The sequence below is a fragment of the Gorilla gorilla genome, chromosome 4, assembly GCF_029281585.2.
Source record: "Gorilla gorilla gorilla isolate KB3781 chromosome 4, NHGRI_mGorGor1-v2.1_pri, whole genome shotgun sequence".
Lineage (NCBI taxonomy): Eukaryota > Metazoa > Chordata > Mammalia > Primates > Hominidae > Gorilla > Gorilla gorilla.
Window position 1 is genome coordinate 16,818,382 of NC_073228.2, and position 21,331 is coordinate 16,839,712.

Consider the following 21,331-nt stretch of genomic DNA (forward strand, 5'->3'; position numbering starts at 1 on the left):
TGGATCACCTGAGGTCAGGAGTTTGAGACCAGCCTGGCCAATATGGTGAAACGCCGTCTCTACTAAAAATACAAAAATTAGCCAGGGGTGGTGGCGCACACCTGTAGTTCCAGCTATTACGGAGGCTGAGGCAGTAGAATCGCTTGAACCTGGGAGGTGGAGGTTGCACTGAGCGCCATTGCACTCTAGTCTGGGTGACAAGAGCGAAACTCCACTTCAAAAACAAAAAAAAAAGAAAGAAAGGAAAAAAAAAGGGAAGATTCTAACACAAACAAGTGGTGTGCTTCGTGCTGTTGTGGTAAGCACATAAATGTATCATCCATGCTTTCTAGAACAGAACTTTTCACTGGCTTTTCATGAAAGCCCGGGGGGGAGGGTGGTTAACCTAGACCGCCCAGAATACAAACTTCCAACTACCTGAAAGGTGGCTTTGCAAAGAGGAATGTGGTTCAATTATTATGGAAATATTGAGAGAAGCAAAGACATCTGCCTTGAGGAAATATGCAAGACATGAGAAGGGCTTATCAACTGCCTGCCCTCTTTTGCCCAAGGCTTTCCTATTATGATCTTGTAAACCATCATTCCTGAATCCTCCAAGTGTGTCTGCATTTGTCGCATGGATAGATTTACCGAGACAGGTGGAAGAGTCATGACTTAAGGGTTATAAACAGCTGCAGAGGCCTGAGCTGCTCCCATAGTCTTGGTAGCAGGGAATGAGTCCATTCCTGGTGCCAGGCATTAACCAGCCTTAGAATAGGCCCCCAAACAGGAGTGACTGTAATTTTGGTCCAGTACATGCACCACCCATTACAACTAAACAGTAACATTAAAATGTAAAGAATTTCCAGTCCTTTTAAAAGGGATCATCTTGGTGCGCTCTCTGTTGCTGACTCATTGTGCTGCTGCTTTGAGACTATTAGGTTTCTAAATGGGACACACAGTAGGTATTCAACAGATAAATGTCAACTTGTTGCAGTACTTTTCATCCTTTAAGGAGGATGCCCTTACTATCTCACCATCAGTAAAGCAAATGAGAGAACAGTAACAGTGACAAATCTCCCTTCTGCTTGCCGAGGTTGTAACTCCCCAAGAAAGAGCTTCCCCCTCTGTCAGGTAACGTTTTAAAGTGACAGCCAGCACGACTTCCACCCAGCGCGAGGTAGATTCGCCTTCCGTCCAATCATCGCCGAGATTTTGGGGTGGGAGAGGGGAGAGAGAGTCCCAATGCCTTCCCAGTCCAGGAAGGGGGCGGGCTTAGGCTGAGCCGTGGCCGCCACAGCCCATCGTAATGCCGCATGGTGCTTGGCACTCCAGAGAGCCAATAGGAACGAAAGAATTCATTTGAATCGACCAATGCCGGCGGGTTAGGGGGCGGGGGTTGAAAATCCTATAAAGGCGTCGATCGGCCGGACAGGCGGCAGCGGCGGCTCCCGCAGCGGTGGTCGGCTGTTGGGTGTGGAGTTTCCCAGCGCCCCTCGGGTCCGACGCTTTGAGCGTTCTGCTCCGGCGCCAGCCTACCTCGCTCCTCGGCGCCATGACCACAACCACCACCTTCAAGGGAGTCGACCCCAACAGCAGGAATAGCTCCCGGTGAGGCGACCCGGTCGCGCCTGAGCCGCGCGGGGCTGAGGGGCTGGGAGGGCCGCTGCCGGCGGGGCCTCGCGCCGGTCGTTGCGGGTAACGAGCCCCGTGCGCTGTGCTCGCGCCGGGGCGGGTGGCGGGGTTCTGCCGTCTGCGCCGCCTTTGTGCCGCCTGGCGAGCCCTGCGCTCCGACCCCACCCGGGTCCCTGCTGCTCTCCATTCATTCCTTCCACGGAATCAGGGGCTGAGGAGGCCGGGGCTGGTCGCCCCTCGGAGCACGGCCGGTTTTCGTTAATCGGAACCTTCCGGGAGGGCTTCGCTTTCTCCTGTGTGCATCCGGGCTGGTCCATCCCCAGGGTGGTGGGCTTGGCCCCCCAGGTGCCCGGGGAGCCTTTAAGGCCCCATGCATGGTCAGGTCTTATTGTCCCATTGCTGGGCCACGCGTTCCTGCCTCTCCCCCGTGGCATGCGGTTGGTCTCGCTCTCGAGTGCAGCCATTGGATCCGGAGACCGGATCGATCAGGTCCGGCGGGCTCCTTACCCTCGCCGTGCCCCCGCTCCTTATTCGGACCTACCTGACAGGTGCATTTGTGGTCGAGCGGGGCTGGTCATCGCGACCCTTCACCCCCCATTGAGGACCCAACCGTTCTTCCCCTCTTCGAAGTGCCTCCCCTCTTCCAAGTGTCTCCCCTTCCTAACAAAGGAAAGACCCCTTCTCCCCATCCCTGCGCTCATTTCTAAGGCGGGGGGGCGGGGGCGGGGAACGAGCCAACCCGACCGGGTTTTCTGCGCTTAAACCTTCGGACCATGGCCTTTGCATCCCACCTTCGCTTCCTCCTTTGACGTTTGCCCAGTGAGTTCATCCCTGGCCCTGGTTCCCTTGCAGGAGGAGGTTTCTTGTTCTTGGGCGGGGCCGGAGACATCCATTGTCTCTAACGTGGTAGCGCTACCTGGGAAGCGGGGGATTTTTCTTGCCCTTCCTCCCACTGCTTTTTGGGCTTGGGGCACTGGGTACAGTGTTTGGACAGGAACCCTTTTCCAAGTCCTTGCTTAACTTACTTGGTGGAAGGGTTTGGATTCTGTAGAAGGTGTCCACATTGTCTCAGCTAATGGCACACTGTTCTTTAAGGTGGGTCACAGTTATGTCTGGGATCCTCTTCAAGGCTTGGAAGAAGCTTAAATCACTTTTTTGAGCATGTATTTTACATCGATTATGACCTGCATTCATGTGTGGCTAGCCTCGGGGTCCTGGCCAAGTGGCACAAAGGGAGCCATTTTGTGGGGCTAAGAAGACACGTGAAATAGCCATATCTCACAGGGGTTAGAGAACTTGGGAACAAAAAGCACGCCTCACTCAGCAATTGAGCCTTAGGAGGAAAGCATGGGAAATGACATTCCTTTACAACTCAATACTTTAAGGTTTACAAGGTCAAAAAGACTAGGTAAGATTCAAAAAAATAAATTGGTGATTACTGGGAGGATGGGGTACTTAAGTAGCACAGACCTAGGAAACTGGTCGCTCCCTTTCTGTTTTCTTTCCAATGAGATGATTTCTTCAGAGGACAGGAACAGATTGAGCCTTGGTTTTTCATTTTGTGTTACGAGGCCAACTTTCTGCCGGTTAGACTTCAGTCGTCGGAATGATAATGTGTAATCTGGGGTTTTATTCTTTGGGGTTGAGTTGATATTAGTGTTTTGTAAAGAATTTCAGTAATTAGGTCAAATGAATCCTCACACTTAGTTTTTTCATATGTACATTTGAAATGTGAGACAAATGAGTTTTGATCCTATGAAATGAATGTTTAATTCACCTTTCGTCATCAATTTCCCTCCAATATTATGCTCTAGGGACTGTAGTAGCATTGTCATTTTATTGTCTCTCTACCTTCCCTTTTTCTATATTCTCACCTAATTCTCATGAACTTAATTTTGTCCAGTAATGTTCTCCTGGCCCCATAAACTCGTTATAAATTTAGTCTGGTAGGGAATGATCTGCAAAGATATACAGAAACTTCGGGATTTAAAGAGAGAAGAAAGAAAAGGAGCAATTTTTTAAAAATTGCTATCTACAGTACATGGACACATTTCAGTCTTAAATATATAATCCTGATTTAGTTGTCATGTATGATTCTGAAAGAATAGTAGGATCCTAAAACATTGAGATACTTTCTGCCTTATGATCTACATCCTTTGTTTGGGGATATCTCACTACTACAAATGGTCTCTACAACACTGACGTCATCCGAGTTGGTTACTACCTGCTATTGCAGGAGGAACAGAGACCTTTAAAAAGTGGGACTGGTTAGAGTTTTGACTTGCTCTTAAGCTGGTGTTCGGGTACTAGTGTCTTTTTCTTGATTTTTTTTTTTTTTTTTTTTTTTTTGAGATGCAGTTTTGCTCTTTTTGCCCGGGCTGGAGTGCAATGGCACAATCTCTGCTCACCGCAACCTCTGCCTTCCAGGTTCAAGCGATTCTCCTGCCTCAGCCTCCCGACTAGCTGAGATTACAGGCATGTGCCACCACACCTGGCTAATTTTATATTTTTAGTAGAGACGGGGTTTCTCTATGTTGGTCCAGCTGGTCTCGAACTCCTGACCTCAGGTGATCCGCCCGCCTCGGCCTCCCAAAGTGCTGGGATTACAGGCGTGAGCCACTGCGCCCTGCCTTATTTTTTTTAATTAATTTATTTTTTTGAGACAGAGTCTCACTGTGTTGCCAGGCTGGAGTGCAGTGGCATGATCTCTGGCTCACTGCAACCTCTGCCTCCCGGGTTCAAGCGATTCTTCTGCCTCTGCCTCAGCCTCCTGAATAGTCGGGACTACAGACATGTGCTACCACGCCCAGCTAATTTTTGTACATTTGTAGTACAGACAGTTTCACCATGTTGGCCAGGATGGTCTTGATCTCTTGACCTTGTGATCTGCCTACCTTGGCTTCTCAAAGTGCTAGGATTACAGGCATGAGCCACCGCTCCTGACCTTAATTTTATTACTATTATTATTATCATTATTATTTTGAGACGGAGTCTCACTCTTTTGCCCAGGATGGAGTGCAGTGGCGCGATCTTAGCTTACTGTAGGCTCCGCCTCCTACAGGGTTCAAGCGATTCTCCTACCTCAGCCTCCGGAGTAGCTGGGATTACAGGTTCGCATCACCACGCCCAGATAGAAGTGCTAAATATTCTTAGAAAAATGTTTCTTGGCCGGGCGCGGTGGCTCACGCCTGTAATCCCAGCACTTTGGGAGGCCGAGGCGGCCAGATCATGAGGTCAGGAGATGGAGACCATCCTGGCTAACGCGGTGAAACCCCGTCTCTACTAAAAAATAAAAGTTAGCCGGGCGTGGCGGCGGGCGCCTGTAGTCCCAGAGAGGCTAAGGCAGGAGAAAGGTGTAAACCTGGGAGGCGGAGCTTGCAGTGAGCCGAGATCGCACCATTGCAGTCCAGCCTGGGCAACAGAGCAGGATTCCGTCTCAAAAAAAAAAAAAAAAAACAAAAAGAAAGAAAGAAAGAAAAATGTTGCTTATTCAAACTGCCTTATGAAGAAACAAAACCAGACCACTCATATCACCAGTAAAGGAATTGAATCAGTAGTTAGAAAGTCTTTCCATATTCTGCAATTACACAGGCAGTAAGAAAACAAAAAAAAGAAGTTAAAAAAAAAAAAAAAAAGTTGGCTGGGCTCGGTAGCTCATGCCTATAATCCCAGCACTTTGGGAGGCTGAGGCAGGCGGATCACCTGAGGTCAGGAGTTCAAGACCAGCCTGACCAACATGGTGAAACACTGTCTTTACTAAAAATACAACAATTAGGCCAGGTGCAGTGTCTCACGCCTGTAATCCCAGCACTTTGGGAGGCCAGGCGGGCGGATCACCTGAGGTCAGGAGTTCGAGACCAGCCTGGCCAACATGGCGAAACCCTGTCTCTACTGAAAGTACAAAAATTAGCTGTTTGTGGTGGTGGGCACCTGTAATCCCAGCTACTCAGGGGCTGAGGCAGGAGAATCGCTTGAACCCGGGAGGCAGAGGTTGCAGTGAGCCGAGGTCGCACCACTGCACTCTAGCCTGGGCAACGAGCGAGATTGTGCCTCAAAAAAAAAAAAAAAAAAAAAAGAGAGAGTATTTCTATAAAACCACCTGCATTTTCTGTTTTGAGAGGTGGGAAGAGGAGTTAAATTGAGTTTTTCCAAGGAGGAGACAAATTGGTCAACCTATGGCAGAAAGATTTGGAAATGTTAAAAAATATATTACCATGTTGAACAGAAAGCTACAGATGATATTCAAAGGAACACTGACATAGACCATGTCATGGAATCTTATACTTAATTTCTCATACTGACTTTGCCCTCATGGGTAGTTACTTATGTTTGTTGTGAGAATAGTGAGGTACAAGTATGTAAATGGCTTTTTAGTGAGGTTGAGATAGAAGAGACTATTATCAGCTCTTCTTGGGCTTCTAAATTGGTCAAGCTGACTTAAATGTGTGTGTGTGTGTGTGTGTGTGTAAGTGATTAGAGATGGGGATCTCACTGTGTTGCCTAGGCTGGCCTTGAACTCCTGGGCTCAAGCAATCCTCCTGCCTCAGCTTCCAGAATGGCTGGGACTATAGGGGCCTGCTACTGATCATGCCCAAGTTATTTATCTAGTTGAAAATAAGAAGGAAGTGATTTTTTAAAATTTATTTACTTTTTTTGGCTGGGCGTGGTGGCTCATGCCTGTAATCCTAGCACTTTGGGAGGCCGAGCTGAGTGGATCATGAGGTCAGGAGATCAAGAGCATCCTGGCTAACACAGTGAAACCCCGTCTCTACTAAAAATACAAAAAATTAGCTGGGCGTGGTGGCGGGCGCCTGTAGTCCCAGCTATCCGGGAGGCTGAGGCAGGTGAATGGCGTGAACCCGGGAGGTGGAGCTTGCAGTGAGCTGAGATCGCGCCACTGCACTCCAGCCTGGGCGACAGAGGGAGACTCCGTCTCAAAAAAAAAAATTTATTTACTTTTTACATTTTGAGACAGAGTCTTGCTCTGTCACACAGGCTGGAGTTCAGCGGTGTGAACACAGCTTACTGCAGCCTTGACCTCCTGGGCCGAAACGATCCTTCTGTCTCAGAGTCCAGTGTAGCTGGGACCACAGGCATGCGCCACTACGCTTGGCTAATTTTTAATTTTTTTTAATAGAGACACGGGGTCTTGCCATGTTGCCCAGGCTGGTCTTGAACTCCTAGGCTCAAGTGATGATCCTGCCTTGGCCTCCTAGGGTGCTGGGATTACAGGTGTGTGCCACTGTGCCTGGAAATGATTTTTAAATGAATAACAAGAAATACTTCTAAACTTCTTTGAAAATATATTCAGCCAAGCCCAGTAGAGTAAGGTCCATTAGATCTTTTGCCATTTCTGAAAAGGGGACACCAACCAGGCTGTTATTTATGATGAGTTCCACGCTGTTTCAGCTGCCTTGTGTGATCGATGACCTTATTACAAGTATTATAAAGCAGTATTTAGTATCTTAACATCCAGCATTGAATGTAGACACTGATGGAGTTGATTCTTTTTTCCTGTTAGCAGCTATCTGTTTTAGGGGTGACGGAGATGAATGGGTGAGGAAAGTGAAATGAAAGTTGTCTGGAAAGATTTATGCCAAGAAATGTTTCAGTATGATCTGAAGTTGATGTTTTGCCATTATTTGCAGGGTTTTGCGGCCTCCAGGTGGTGGATCCAATTTTTCATTAGGTTTTGATGAACCAACAGAACAACCTGTGAGGAAGAACAAAATGGCTTCTAATATCTTTGGGACACCTGAAGAAAATCAAGCTTCTTGGGCCAAGTCGGCAGGTACTCTTGTTATCTGTGCTCACTGTTCAAAGGGATGGGCCCAGCATCAACAGCCACAGATGCAGCTTGGGCACCAGCATGTGCCCCCGTGTCTAAAAAACAAAACAAAACAAAACAAAAATTAGCTGGTGGTAGTGGCAGTGTGCATTTATTCCCTGATACTCCGGAGGCCGACGTGGGAGGATTGCTAAGCCTGGGAGGTGGAGGCTGCAGTGAGCTGTGATTGAGCCACTGCCCTCCAGCCTAGGTGACAGAGTGAAACCCTGTGTCAAAAACAAACAAAAGAAAAACCAACTACAGCTGGTTTTGAACTAATAACAAAATCTAGCTTACAAAAGTTTAGACTTAGCCTGAGAGGAAAGAAATGGGAAATACTGAGAGGCTGTGTGATGGATCAGAGTAAGGACTGAAGTCAGACTGGGTTAATGTTTAAGTGATCAGCTTAACTTCCTTAAGACTGTTTCCTCATTTCATAATGTGAGACTAACACATAACGTCAATTGCTGAGGTTTTTTGTTTTTGTTTTTGAGATAAGAGTCTCATTCTGTTGCCCAGGCTGGAGTACAGAGTGCAGTGGTGCCATCTTGGCACACCACAACCTCCACCTCCCGAGTTCAAGTGATTCTTCTGCCTCAGCCTCCCGAGTAGCTAGGATTACAAGCATGCACCACGACGTCCAGCCAATTTTTATATTTTTAGTAGAGACAGGGTTTTACCATGTTGGCCAGGCTGGTCTTGAACTCCTGACCTCAGGTGATCTGCCCGCCTCGGCCTCCTAAAGCACTGAGATTACAGGCATGAGCCACCGTGCCCAGCCTGAAGTGTTTTGCTTTAGGTTTTTTCTATTGTATTTCTGAAGAAAGTATATTTTGATTTTTAGGTGCCAAGTCTAGTGGTGGCAGGGAAGACTTGGAGTCATCTGGACTGCAGAGAAGGAACTCCTCTGAAGCAAGCTCCGGAGACTTCTTAGATCTGAAGGTCAGTGTGACAGCATGAGGCCAGAAAGGCTTTGAGGTCAATATGATTCTGAAATCTGTACTAAGAGTTTCAGTTCTCCCACTGGAATTTTACATTGAGGTAGTTAGGAAAGGGACTGGGCCATATTGATAATGGAAGATTGATAGTAAAATCATAGAAGTGTGTTAACATGGTCTCAGTCTGTTTCTGTATCTCTTTTACCATTAGGATTTGTTTTATCTCACCTATTGATTTTTGGAACTTGTGGATCTTTCTCACTTCCTGTGTGTCTCATATATAGAAGCATTTCTGAGTTCAGAACTGCTTTGCGTTGAACTCCAGGAGACTAGTGCAGGCATTACCATTAGTTGTGTCTGCAGTTGAGTACTGCCACCAAGCCCCCCAGGGTGTGTGCTGCAAAGTGGAAAGACCCCGCCCGACTAAGCACTAAAGCCCTCAGAGCACAGTGAGGCATCACCTGTCTGAGTGGGGAGAGAACTGGAGAAGGGCTTTGGAACTGATAGGGGTCCTTCCATAACTATTATCTAGTTTCCCCTTATCGGGGAAAGGAGAGAGAAATGAAAGGAGAGATTTACCAGTTTTCCATTCTAATAAAAGATCTCTGAAGTGCTAATTGGTGTTAGGTCCTCAGAGGAAATGTTGGGGTTTGTTGTAGATGTGGTACTGGCACTAGAGCAATTTATCATGCAGAATCTTTGCATAGCATTGTCCTGAGTTGGATAGAGGTAGCAGACTGACCCTGTGCTTGATTGCAGCACAACGAAATGTCACACTCGGTTTCAAGTAGATGTTAGCTGCTATGAACTATGACTGTTTTGCGTGTTCCAAAATTAAAATAGGAAGTAAATTTTTGAATTTTTTTCTTTTCTAGGGAGAAGGTGATATTCATGGTAAGTACTTCTGAAGACCGAATTTCTGGCTCTGTCCATGGTTTTAGGACAGATCTGAATCTTGATTTAAATCATGTCTTGGGGAAAGAGACTGGGTAGTGAAACCTGGCAATGCCCCAAGTGCCGCCATACTCTAATCTGCCAGTAACGCGATCAATGCTAGAAACATAATAGAAGGGAAAAAACAGAGAATCCTTTAAAATTACATATATTGGCTGGGCATGGTGGCTCACGCCTGTAATCTCAACACTTTGGGAGGCTGAGGCAGGCGGATTGCTTGAGCCCAGGAGTTCAAGACCAGCCTGGAAACATGGCGAAACCCTGTCTCTATAAAAAGTACAAAAATTAGCCTAGCATGGCGGCACATGCCTGTAGTCCAGCTACTCGGGAGGCTCAGGTGGGAGGATTGCTTGAGCTCAGGACGTGGAGATTGCAGTGAGCAGAGATCACACCGTTATACTCCAGTCTGGGTGACAGAGTGAGACCTTGCCTGAAAAAAATAAACTAAACCAAAATATATCTAAACACACACACATACATATTAATCAGGTCAGTATTTGTTACACTTAATGAGAGCTTTTTTTTTTGAGACCAGGTGTCTCTCTGTTGCCAAGGCTGGAGTGCAGTAGGCAATCACAGCTTTCTGTGGCCTCGACCTCCTTGGGCTTAGGTGATCCTCCCACCTCAGCCTCCCGAGTAACTGGGACTACAGGGGTACAACACCACACCTCGCTAATTTCTTTTTATTTTTAGTAGAGATGAGGTCTCACTATGTTGCCCAGGCTGGTCTCGAACCCCTGAGCTTAAGTGATCCTCCCACCTCAGCCTCCCCAAGTGCTGGTATTACTGGCAAGCGCCCCAGCACCCAGCTGAGAGCTTTTTGTATTTATGTAGCTATTTATCACGACTAGCCAAGTGCAGTATTGAGAAGAGGGGAAAGAGTAAAACAAGGAAGTTGATCTGTAACTATGAACGAGATAACTCACTACCAGCCAGAGAGAGCTTTTTAATATAACCATTTCAAGCTCAGCTCACAGCATCCACTTTACAAAGTTCATTTGTTTTTATAGGGAGGTGCTTATTCAGCAAGACATTGGTTACCTGCTTGGTGATTTTGTAAATGATGATTTAGGGGGCAGATGTAAATTTTCAGCTAACCAACCATATTACGAATTATAGGTGCAAATGAGCTGTAGTCATTGACTTAATTATCTTAAATCTTGGAGGTATTTATTGGCATTTCTGTAACAAGTGCTAAAGACTTGCCGATGAATGCAAGGTTTGTAAGTGTCAGGCAGTAGCAGTGAAGTGCAGCAGTCACAAGGCCCTCTGGTCTAGACAGAAGCAGCAGCTTCCTCTTAAGGCCTTTTCCTACCCTTATGTTTTGTGGTGTGCTTACAAGGACACACGGAAAGGTTGAAGCAGATTCCTCTCCTGCCTTCTCACACAGTGTTTTGTTTTTTTGGTTGTGTTTTTTTTTTTTTTTTTGTGATGGAGTCTGGCTCTGTCATCCAGGCTGGAGTGCAGTGTCAGGATCTCAGCTCACTTCAACCTCTGCCTCCCGGGTTCAAGCACTTCTCCTGGCTCAGCCTTCTGAATAGCTGGGATTACAGGCACGCGGCACCATGCCCGGCATGAGCCACTGCACCCGGCCTCACAGTGTTTCTTGGTGGGCTAGAGGAGAAGCTCCTGAGCCTTTGGGAGCATTGCCTGGGTTCTTCCTTATAGGACGTGTTTAGGGGGAAAACACTCAAACGTGTTTTTCCTCTTTTTTTTCACACCACAACAACAATCATCAACACAGAACACGACACCTGTGACCAAATAGGGGGGTTTCTCCCCACACGCCAATCAGTGGACACCAGTTGGGAGTCCTCCAATCCAGTTTCCACACCCTCTGCCTGAAGATAACCTCAGATTCAGCAGGTTGAGGGTCAGTCCCATAAGACTGCCCCTTCCTTCCCACCAGTTGTAAGTTTGGGCCTCTGGAACTTCTGACCGACTGGCTTCAAATTGGGGTTCCTGTGACCCCTTCTATGGTTTTGATTAATTTGCTAGAGAGGTTCACAGGAAGAACTCAGGGAAACATGTTTACAGGTTCATTATGAATATATGATACATTTTTTAAAAATTTTTTCTAAACTGAATCTTGCTCTGTTGTCCAGACTGGAGTGCAGTGTCACCCTCACAGCTCACTGCAACTTCAAACTCCTGAGCTGAAGCAATCCTCCTGCCTCAGCCTCCTGAGTAGCTGGGATACAGGTGTATGCCACCATGCCTGGCTAATTTTTTTTCTTTTTTGTAGAGATGTGGTCTCACTATGTTATGTTACACAGGCCAGTCATGTGATCCTCCCACCTCAGCCTCCAAAAGTATTGAGATTATAGGCATAAGCCACTGTACCTGGGTTGTTACGAAGGATATTTGAAAGGATACAAATAAACAGCCCAGTGAGGAGATACTTGGGGCCCGGTATGGAAAGGTCCCAAGTACAGGAGCTCCTGTACCTTGGAGTTGGGGTGTGCCACCCTCCTGGCACATGGATGAGTTGTTGCACCTTCCTGTCAGCTTCCACATGTTCAGTTATCCAGAAGTCCTCAGAATCCATCCTTCTGGGTGTTTAAGACTGGGTTTTGCTCTTAACCAGGCTAGAGTGCAGTGGCGCAATCTCATTGCTCACTATAGCCTCAACCTCCTGGACTCAAGCAGTCTTCCCACCTTCGCCTCCCAAAGTGAGCCACTGTGCCCAGCCCCTTTTGGGTTTTTCTTTTTTTTTCTTGAGATGGAGATTCGCTCTTTTTTTTTTTTTCTGAGATGGAGTCTCACTCTCTGTCACCCAGGCTGGAGTGCAGTGGTGCCATCTCAGCTCACTGCATCCTCTGCCTCCCAGGTTCAAGCGATTCTCCTTCCTCAGCCTCCTGAGTAGCTGAGATTACAGGCATGCACCACCATGCCCAGGTGATTTTTTTATTTTTAGTAGAGACAGGGTTTCGCCATGTTGGCCAGGCTGGTCTTGATCTCCTGACCTTAGGTGATCCACCCTCCTCAGCCTCCCAAAGTGCTAAGATTACGGGTGTGAGCCACCGTGCCTGGCCAAGTTTCACACTTTTTGCCCAGGCTGGAGTGCAATGGCATGATCTTGGCTCACTGCAACCTCTGCCTCCTGGGTTCAAGCAATTCTCCTGCCACAGCCTCCTGAGTAGCTGAGATTACAGGTGCACGCCACTATACCTGGCTAATTTTGTATTTTTAGTAGAGACGAGGTTTCACCATGTTGGCCGGGCTGATACTGAACTCCTGACCTCCAGTAATCCACCTGCTTTGGCTTTCCAAAGTGCTGGGATTACAGGCATGAGCCGCTACACCTGGCCCCTTTTGGTTTTTTATGGAGGCTTCATTATGTAAGCATGATTGACAACTGTACAGAAATACGATTAGACAAAAAAGGTTTGATTTCATACCAATGGACTGAACAAGGAAACTCAGAAGGCCCGTCTGTTAGATTCTTCTTGGCCTCTCCGTGTAGGATTCCCTCCTCCAGGGTATGGAGCAGGACCCTCTGGATTAAGGGTCTTTTGACCTGCCATCACATTACAGTCCTGCCCTGGGCAGGTAAAAGCAGGACAGGAGGTCACAAAGAGATTCTGTTTCCTGAGGGCTGCTCCTGAGGCTTAATGCACCCCATTCAAAAGACTTTTAAGGGCTATGGGAGTTACCAGCCAGTAGCTGTGGACAAAAACAGATTTTGTGTGTGTGTGTGTGTGTGTATTTTCATATATGTATGTATATCATAATATCACAGGACCAGTTACTTTTGCATTGGACCGAAGATGTATGTATTAATGTTTGTGTTCTATTTGTACTGTTCTGGAAAGACTTCTGGAGGTAAAATCTAGGTTTTTTGATTCCACTTCTTGCTTCCTTCCTTCTTCCCTCCTCTCCCTTCCCCTCCCCTCCCTTCTCATCCCTTCCCGTTCCCTTCCCCCCCTTCCCTCCATCCCCCCTCCCCCTCCCTCGTCCTCCCCTCCCTCCCCCTTCCCTCTGTCCCCCTCCCTCCCCCTTCCCTCTGTCCCCCTCCCTCCCCCTTCCCTCTGTCCCCCTCCCTCCCCTCCTCTCTCCCCCTTCCCCTCCCTCCCTCCCCTCCCTCCCCTGTGTCTCCTCCCCTCCCTCCCTCTCCCCTCCCCTCCCCCCTTGACGGAGTTTAGCTCTTGTTGTCCAGGCTGGAGTGTAGTTGCACGATCACGACACTACAACTCCACCTACCGGTTTCAAGTGATTCTCCTGCCTCAGCCTCCCTGCGTAGCTGGGATTACAAGGCCTGCCACCATGCCCGGCTAATTTTTTTTTTTATTAGTAGAGACAGAGTTTCAACATGTTGGCCAGACTGGTCTTGAACTCCTGACCTCAGGTGATCCACCTGCCTTGGCCTCCCAAAATGCTAGGATTACAGGCGTGAGCCATCAGGCCCGGCTGGTTCTACTGCTTTCTATATTCTGAATACTTTCACTGTCAGACCTTATTTAACAAGAATCAGCTAATCTTTATTCAATTATTTTGGTCAGTTAACACAACTAGAAGTTAGGGGAACTTGGAGAAGTATGTCAACAATGTGTCAATAGTCCTACCACATAATTAATAATTCTGTTCCCTTTTCAGTCCCCTTCACAGTTTTTGTTTTTTCGAGACAGAGTCTTGCTCTGTCACCCAGGCTGGAGTGCAGTGGTATGATCTCAGCTCAAGGCAACTTCCGCCTCCCAGGTTCAAGCGATTCTCCCGCCTTAGCCTCCTGAGTATCTGGGACTACAGGTGTGCGCCACTACAGCTGGCTATTTTTTTTATTTTTAGTAGAGACGGAGTTTCACCATATTCACCAGGCTGGTCTCGAACTCCTGACCTCAAGCGATCTACCCGCCTTGGCCTCCCAAAGCGCTGGGAGGCATGAGCCACTGCGCCCAGCCTCGCTCAACTAATTTTTTTTATTTTTAGCAGACACGGAGTTTTCGCCATGTTGGCCAGGCTGGTCACAAACTCCCAAGTCCTTTCTTTTCCCCCCCAGTGGTTATCTGGTTACCTGTTGTTGTTTTTTCCTTTTTGTTTTTTTTGAGACGGAGTCTCACTCTGTCGCCAGGCTGGAGTGCAGTGGCATAATCTTGGCTCACTGCAACCTCCGCCTCCCGGGTTCAAGTGATTCTCCTGCCTCAGCCTCCCGAGTAGCTGGGACTACAGGCATGCACCACCATGCCTAGCTAATTTTTGTATTTTTAGTAGAGACAGTATTTCACCATGTTGGCCAGGCTGGTCTCAAACTCCTGACCTCAGGTGATCCCCCTGCCTTGGCCTCCCAAAGTGCTGGGATTACAGGTGTAAGCTACTGTGCCCGGCCTTTTTAAGTTTCTGATCTGATATATTCTGTGTGGCTGACTGCTGCAACTTTAGTTCATCTGTCTTAAAATGAAAAGGGGCACAATAATATTTTTTTCTTTACTGAGACAGGTTCTCACTGTTGCCTGAACCACGAGTGCAGTGGCACAATCACCACTCACTGCAGCCTTGACTTCCGGGTTCAAGCCATCCTCTCACCTCAGCTTCCTGAGTAGTTGGGACTACAGTTGCATGCCACCATGCCTGGCTAATTTTTGTGGTTTTGTTTTTGTTTTGTTTTTGAGATGGAGTCTTGCTCTGTTGCCCAGGCTAGAAATGCAGTGGCATGATCTTGGCTCACTGCAGCCTCCACCTCTTTGATTCAAGCAATTCTCCTGCCTCAGCCTCCCGAGTAGCTGGGATTACAGGTGCCCGCCACTGTGTCCAGCTAATTTTTGTGTTTTCAGTAGAGACAGGATTTCACCATCTTGCCCAGGCCGGTCTCGAACTCCTTACCTCGTGATCCACCTGCCTTGGCCTCCCAAAGTGTCGGGATTACAGGCGTGAGCCACCGTGCTTGGCCAATTTTTGTAGTTTTTGTAGAGACAGGGTTTTGCTATGTTTCCCCCGGCTGGTCCTGGGTTCATGTTGATCTTCCTGCCTTGGCCTCCCAAAATTCTGGGATTACAGGTGTGAGCCGCTGTGCCTGGCTGAGGTACAGTAATAAGATATATCTGGAGGATTAAAGGTCAACCCCAATTCAGTTTAAATAAGATAGATTCCCTTTGGATATACGGGAAATTTATTTTACCTCTTGGGCAATTAAACGCAGGAATGGCTACAGGAATGACTTTGGAGTTTCCATCTTGAGAAATCTAAGAGGGAGAAGGTCCAGGAAGTTCAGGCAGAGAAGTCTCCCTGACTGCGGGCAAGTTAGATGGTCGGCTACATTTCTTCCAGTTCTGATTCTTTGATGCTTACAATGAATCATTTTCTATTCAGATAGAGATGTCTTTGTTCAGTTATCTTATTGATGTGCCAAAGAAAAGAGACCAGGAGTGTCTAAAATGTATATTTTGGTAGAAATAATTTCATTTAAAGCCCTTTTTTTTTAAAATTATCTTCAGCAGACAAAAGCTTTCTGTGTCAAAGTGGCATAAAAGTTTCTAAACGTTTGGCTGGGCGCAGTGGCTCATGCCTGTAATCCCAGCCCTTCGGGAGGCTGAGGTGTGCGGATCATGAGGTCAAGAGATCAAGACCATCCTGGCCAACATGGTGAAAGCCCGTCTCTACTAAAAATACAAAAATTAGCCAGGAGTGGTGGCACGCGCCTGTAATCCCAGCTACTTGGGAGGCTGAGGCAGGAGAATCGCTTGAACCTGGGAGGTGGAGACAGATTGCGCCACTGCACTCCAGCCTGGCAAGAGAGAGAGACTCCATCTGAAAAAATAAACAAAAGTTTCTGAACACTTACTCTCAATTCCTGTACTTATCTCATTATGGGCTGGAAACAAACCTCCCTCCTCTGTGGGTGGAGTACTTCTGACTGGACAGACATTTATTTTTGAGACGGAGTCTTACTCTGTCGCCCAGGCTGGAGTGCAGTGACACGATCTTGGCTCACTTCAAACTCCGCCTCCCGGGTTCAAGCGATTCTCTTGCCTCAGCCTCCCGAGTATCTGTGAATATAGGCACGCACACACGCCCAGCTAATTTTTGTACTTTTGTAGAGACGGGGTTTCACCATGTTGGCCAAGCTGGTCTCAAACTCCTGACCTCAGGTTATTCAGCTGCCTTGGCCTCCCAAAGTGCTGGGATTACAGGCGTGAGCCACTGCACCTGGCCTGGACAGACATTTAAAGTAAGGCCTACTGCTGCTTGTTTAGTCTCCATGGGTGCTTTTTTATTTTTTTCTTCTTCTTTATTAGTATGTTATGTATTTGTGAAAAACAAAACAGTTCTAGTAATAATGTAAGACAAATATAAGATTAGTAGTATTGAGCTTGATTCATCTGAAGAGGATTTTATGAAAATAAACCACCATGGCAGGACTGCAAGATAATTTTTTGTTCTTAGAATGTTCATTAACTGCTGGATTCAGACAGAGAATGAAGACTTCAGTAGATCCTGTATGTATAGCAGGAGGCCATGTCCCACTAGCAGAAATGAAACTGCTTGAACTAACAAGTTGTCTCAGTCTGAATTCTCTTTATCTTGAATATTTTAAATGTGGAGTTTTGTTTTTCTTTTATATTTACAATTATATTTAGGTTATTTCAGGGACACTTATTGTAGGACTTGTGTGTCTGATCCAGTGCATTTGATCTTGCTTCTTTTACAATGGATGTAACCAAGGAAACTAATGGGTGACCCTCTCTGAGTTTTAGTTCATAATTGTGACAGTTGTCATTCTGAAAAGCTTCATACTCTATTTTTGCTTGTAGTTAAATAGTATAGAACATTTTATGTTACTTCCATAGAATGTTCCAGAAATTCATGAAATGTTAAAAGCAGCAGTAGCATGTTAACATTAACAAAGCATGAAAAATAAATAAATAAAATAAATGTCTGTCCAATCAGAAATACTGCAGCCACAGAAGAGGGAGGTTTGTTTGCTTCTAGCCTATCATGAGATAAGTACATGAATTGAGAGTAAGTGTTAAAGACCTCTTCTTGGCCGGGCATGGTGGCTCACGCCTGTAATCTCAGTACTTTGGGCAGCTGAGGCGGGTGGATCACTTGCGGTCAGGAGGTTGAGACAAGCCTGGCCAACATGGTGAAACCTGGTCTCTACAAAAATACAAAAAATTAGCTGGGCATGGTGGCGGGCGCCTATAACCCCAGCTATTGGGAGGCTGAGGCAGGAGAATCGCTTGAGCCTGGGAGGCGGAGGTTGTGGTGAGCCAGGATCACGCTACTTTACTCCAGTCTGGGCGATGGAATGAGACGCAGTCTCAAAAAAAAAAAAAAAAATCCATTAATAATAGGAGCATTATTAACTGCCCTTACTGCCTTTTCAGGCAAAAGGGATTCTATGAAATATTTTTACAAATATCTTAGAATATGCAACTGAATTTGATTGGTTAACACTGAAATAAACTTGCTATTAAAAACAAAACTAAGGCCCAGTATGGAGGCTCACGCCTGTAATCCCAGCACCTTGGGAGGCCAAGGCAGGTTGGATCACCTGAGGTCAGGAGTTTAAGACCAGCCCGGCCAACATGGTGAAACCCTGTCTCTACTAAAAATACAAAAAATTAGTCGGGCGTTGTAGCGGGCACCTATAATCCCAGCTACTTACTTGGGAGGCTGAGGCAGGAGAATTGCTTGAACCCGGGAGGCGCAGGTTGCAGTGAGCCGAAATTGCACTGTTGCACTCTAGCCTGGACAACATGTGTGAAACTCCATCTCAACTAAAGAAAAAAAGGAAAACTAGGCCGGGTGCAGTGGCTTAATGCCTGTAATCCCAGCACTTTGGGAGGCCAAGGTAGGTGGCTCACTTGAGGCCAGGAGTTTGAGACCAGCCTGGCCAACATGGCAAAACCCCGTCTCTACTAAAAATACAAAAATTAATCAGGCATGGTGGTGCATGCCTGTAATTCAGCTACTCCGGAGGCTGAGGCAGGAGAATTGCTTGAACCCAGGAGGCAGAGGTTAAAGACCCTGTCTCAAAAAAAAAAAAAAAAAGGAAAACTAGGCTGTGTGAAGGGTGAAGGTGGCTCATGCCTGTAATCCCAGCACTTAGGGAGGGTGAAATGGGAGGATCACTTGAGTCCAGGAATTTGAGACCAGCCTGGGTAACATAAGGAGACCCCATCTTTAAAAAAAAAAAAAAAAAATACAAAAATAGCCAGTTGTGGTGGTGCACGCCTGTAGTCCCAGCTATTTGGGAGACTGATATAGGAGGATTGCTTGAGCCCAGGAGTTTGAGGCTACAGTGGGCTGTGATTGAGGCACTGCACTCCAGCTTGGGCCACAGAGTGAGACCCTGTCTCAATATCCTCCACCCGCCACCCCACCCCTCCACAAAAAAAAAAAAAAAAAAAAAAAAAAAAAACTAAAAATATGTATACTATTAAGCTCTTAGTAAAAGTTTCCTTTCATAGAAAATATAGAATTTTTGCATTCACTTTGCACTTTGAATCAGTTTTTTTCCCAGTTTAAAAACAACCCTAATGAGAGACAATTCATTTGGAAAGTTGGATGGGTTCCAGTTTTTTTGCTGTCAGAGAATTGGATAAATAGCCTATATCATGTGATAATTACTATAAAGCAATGAAGCTTGACAGTGAGGTGAGGGATTTGAAAACATACAGTTAATAAGCAAGGCGAATTACTACCCTGTTTGTAAATATGGATACATTTCCAAGAGTGAAAAAAAGAAGTTGATACCATTTATGTTAAATGTAACCAAAACATGTTACATGTTATCTGGCTACATGTAAATAAATATACATAAAACAAGTGGACTAGAAGGCTGCACAGGACTTGCAGTGGGACCTCTGGGAATAGGGGGAGCAGGATCCACCCGGAGCTGGAAGGGGCCGTAGAGCTAGAGTTCCCTGTTCTTATTTAAAAATCTTCATGTCCTTGGGCCAGGCGCAGTGGCTCACGCCTGTAATCCCAGCACTTTGGGAGGCCGAGGCAGGTGGATCACAAGGTCCTGAATTCAAGACCAGCTTGGCCAGGATGGTGAAACCCCATCTGTACTAAAAATAGAAGAATTAGCCGGGCATGGTGGCAGGCGCCTGTAATCCCAGCTACTAGAGAGGCTGAGGCAGGAGAATTGCTTGAACCTGGGAAGTGGAGGTTGCAGTGAGCCAAGACCGCACCATTGCACTCCAGCCTGGGCAACAGAGCAAGACTCCATCAAAAAAAAAAAAAAAAGAAAAAAACTTCATGTCCTCATATATTTGTGTAATTTAGAAAAGAACATAAACAACAAATACGGGAAAAGATGAACAATGGTTAATTGTGTGGAGTGGGAGCATGGCGGGTGATTATTTTGTTTATGCTTTTAGGTATGTTTCCAACCATCAAACCAAAAAAAGAAAAAAAAAAAGATAAACAGATCCTTGATCTTAACAGGAAATGGCTGTCATTATGAGTATTATTTCTATTCCTTGTTTTCATAGAAAATGTGGACACAGACTTGCCTGGCAGCCTGGGGCAGAGTGAAGAGAAGCCCGTGCCTGCTGCGCCTGTGCCCAGCCCGGTGGCCCCGGCCCCAGTGCCATCCAGAAGAAATCCCCCTGGCGGCAAGTCCAGCCTCGTCTTGGGTTAGCTCTGACTGTCCTGAATGCTGTCATTCTGTCTGTTTCCTCCATGCTTGTGAACTGCACAACTTGAGCCTGACTGTACATCTCTTGGATTTGTTTCATTAAAAAGAAGCACTTTATGTACTGCTGTCTTTTTTTTTTTTTTTTTCTTTTGAAGAACAGGTTTCTCTCTGTCCTTGACTCTTGGGTCTGTGGGCCGTGGCATGAGTGTTTTCTAGTAGTAGAGTGGAGGGAAAGCTTTGTGACACTTAGTACTGTGTTTTTAAGAAGAAATAATTTGGTTCCAGATGTGTTAGAGGATCTTTTGTACTGAGGTTTTTAACACTTTACTTGGGTTTACCAAGCCTCAACTGGACAGACCATAAACAGTCCACAGGCACCGTTCCTGCCAGGCCCCAACCCACAGGGAGTCTCTCCGCAGAGCCTTCTTGGTGTTGCCCTAACTTGCCAGTGGCCTTTGCTCAGAGCCTCCTCCTGTGACACGTGAACAATGAAGAGGCCTGCGCCTCATGCCTTGCCGCCTGCAAAGCAAAGAAACTGCCTTTTATTTTTTAACCTTAAAAAGTAGCCAGATAGTAACAAGACTGGCTGGCTGATGAGCAAAGCCTTTGCTCTCACGCAGAGGAAGGCTTGGATGTACAATGAAACTGCCTGGAACTAAAAGCAGTGAAGCAAGGGAGGCAATCACACTGAAGCGGGTCTTCCTCCAGGAACGGGGTCCCACAGGGGTGTTGTTTTAAATAACCTGATGCTGTGTGCATGATGCTGGTGCTTGACCATGAAAGGAAAGTCTCATCCTTAAAATGTGTGTTGTACTTCACAATCCTGGACTGTTGCTTCAAGTAAACAATATCCACATTTTGAAACATTGTGTACTGTGTCTTCTTTTTGAGATGGTTTCAGTGTTCTTCCTGGTTAGATGCTTTTCTCTTTGTCACTATAAATCCTGCCTACTGATTGGAGGAGTCATTTGAAGTTAAATAGCCAGATGTGCCTGTAATTAGCTACTTGGGAAGCCAAGGCAAGAGGATGCTTGAGCCCAGGGGTTTGAGACTATCCTGGGCAACATAGCGAGACCTCCTTAAAAAACAAAATCTTAAAACAGATGAAGACCCAGAGAGAAGTGGGTTTCTTTCTGAAGAAGGCTCCAAAGATGAGCAGGTTAGACTCTTCTACCTCCCCCTTGTTCTGGGCAGTAACATTTTAAAGTGTTCTCCAAGACTGGGCAACATGGTGAAACCTCGTCTCTACCAAAAGTAGCCGGGTGTGATGGCACACGCCTGTAGTCAGGAGGCTGAGGCAGGAGGATTGCTTCACCCTGTGAGATCAAGGCCGCAGTGAGCCATGATCGCACCACTGTACTGCAGCCTGGGTGACAGCAAGACCCTGTCTCAAAAAAAGTTCTCCAACTTTAAATA

The 21,331-nt window shown here is 46.6% G+C and overlaps 1 protein-coding gene across 4 annotated transcripts; it reads left to right on the top strand.

The window, feature by feature from the left end:
* Positions 1 to 1,271: 1,271 nt before the first annotated feature.
* Positions 1,272 to 20,032, top strand: JPT1 (Jupiter microtubule associated homolog 1). Of its 4 annotated transcripts, none has more exons than XM_004040966.5 (5): positions 1,272 to 1,590; positions 7,263 to 7,405; positions 8,286 to 8,383; positions 9,255 to 9,273; positions 19,770 to 20,032. In XM_004040966.5, the coding sequence occupies exons 1-5, from the start codon at positions 1,535 to 1,537 to the stop codon at positions 19,916 to 19,918; spliced, it is 465 nt and encodes a 154-aa protein (XP_004041014.1). In that variant the 5' UTR covers positions 1,272 to 1,534; the 3' UTR covers positions 19,919 to 20,032. The 4 variants fall into 4 exon arrangements, with proteins under 4 accessions (XP_004041014.1, XP_004041023.2, XP_004041022.4 ...); XM_004040974.5 differs by lacking the exon at positions 1,272 to 1,590 and adding an exon at positions 1,751 to 2,162; XM_063706110.1 differs by lacking the exon at positions 1,272 to 1,590 and adding an exon at positions 2,084 to 2,103.
* Positions 20,033 to 21,331: the final 1,299 nt, after the last annotated feature.

Bases quoted from the DNA above. Each gene is read 5' to 3' on its own strand.
- JPT1 (XM_004040975.5), top strand. From the start codon at position 1,535: ATGACCACAACCACCACCTTCAAGGGAGTCGACCCCAACAGCAGGAAT. The intron at 1,591-7,262 runs GTGAGGCGACCC...CATTATTTGCAG, and splicing joins AACAGCAGGAATAGCTCCCG to GGTTTTGCGGCCTCCAGGTG. The intron at 7,406-8,285 runs GTACTCTTGTTA...TTTGATTTTTAG, and splicing joins TTCTTGGGCCAAGTCGGCAG to GTGCCAAGTCTAGTGGTGGC.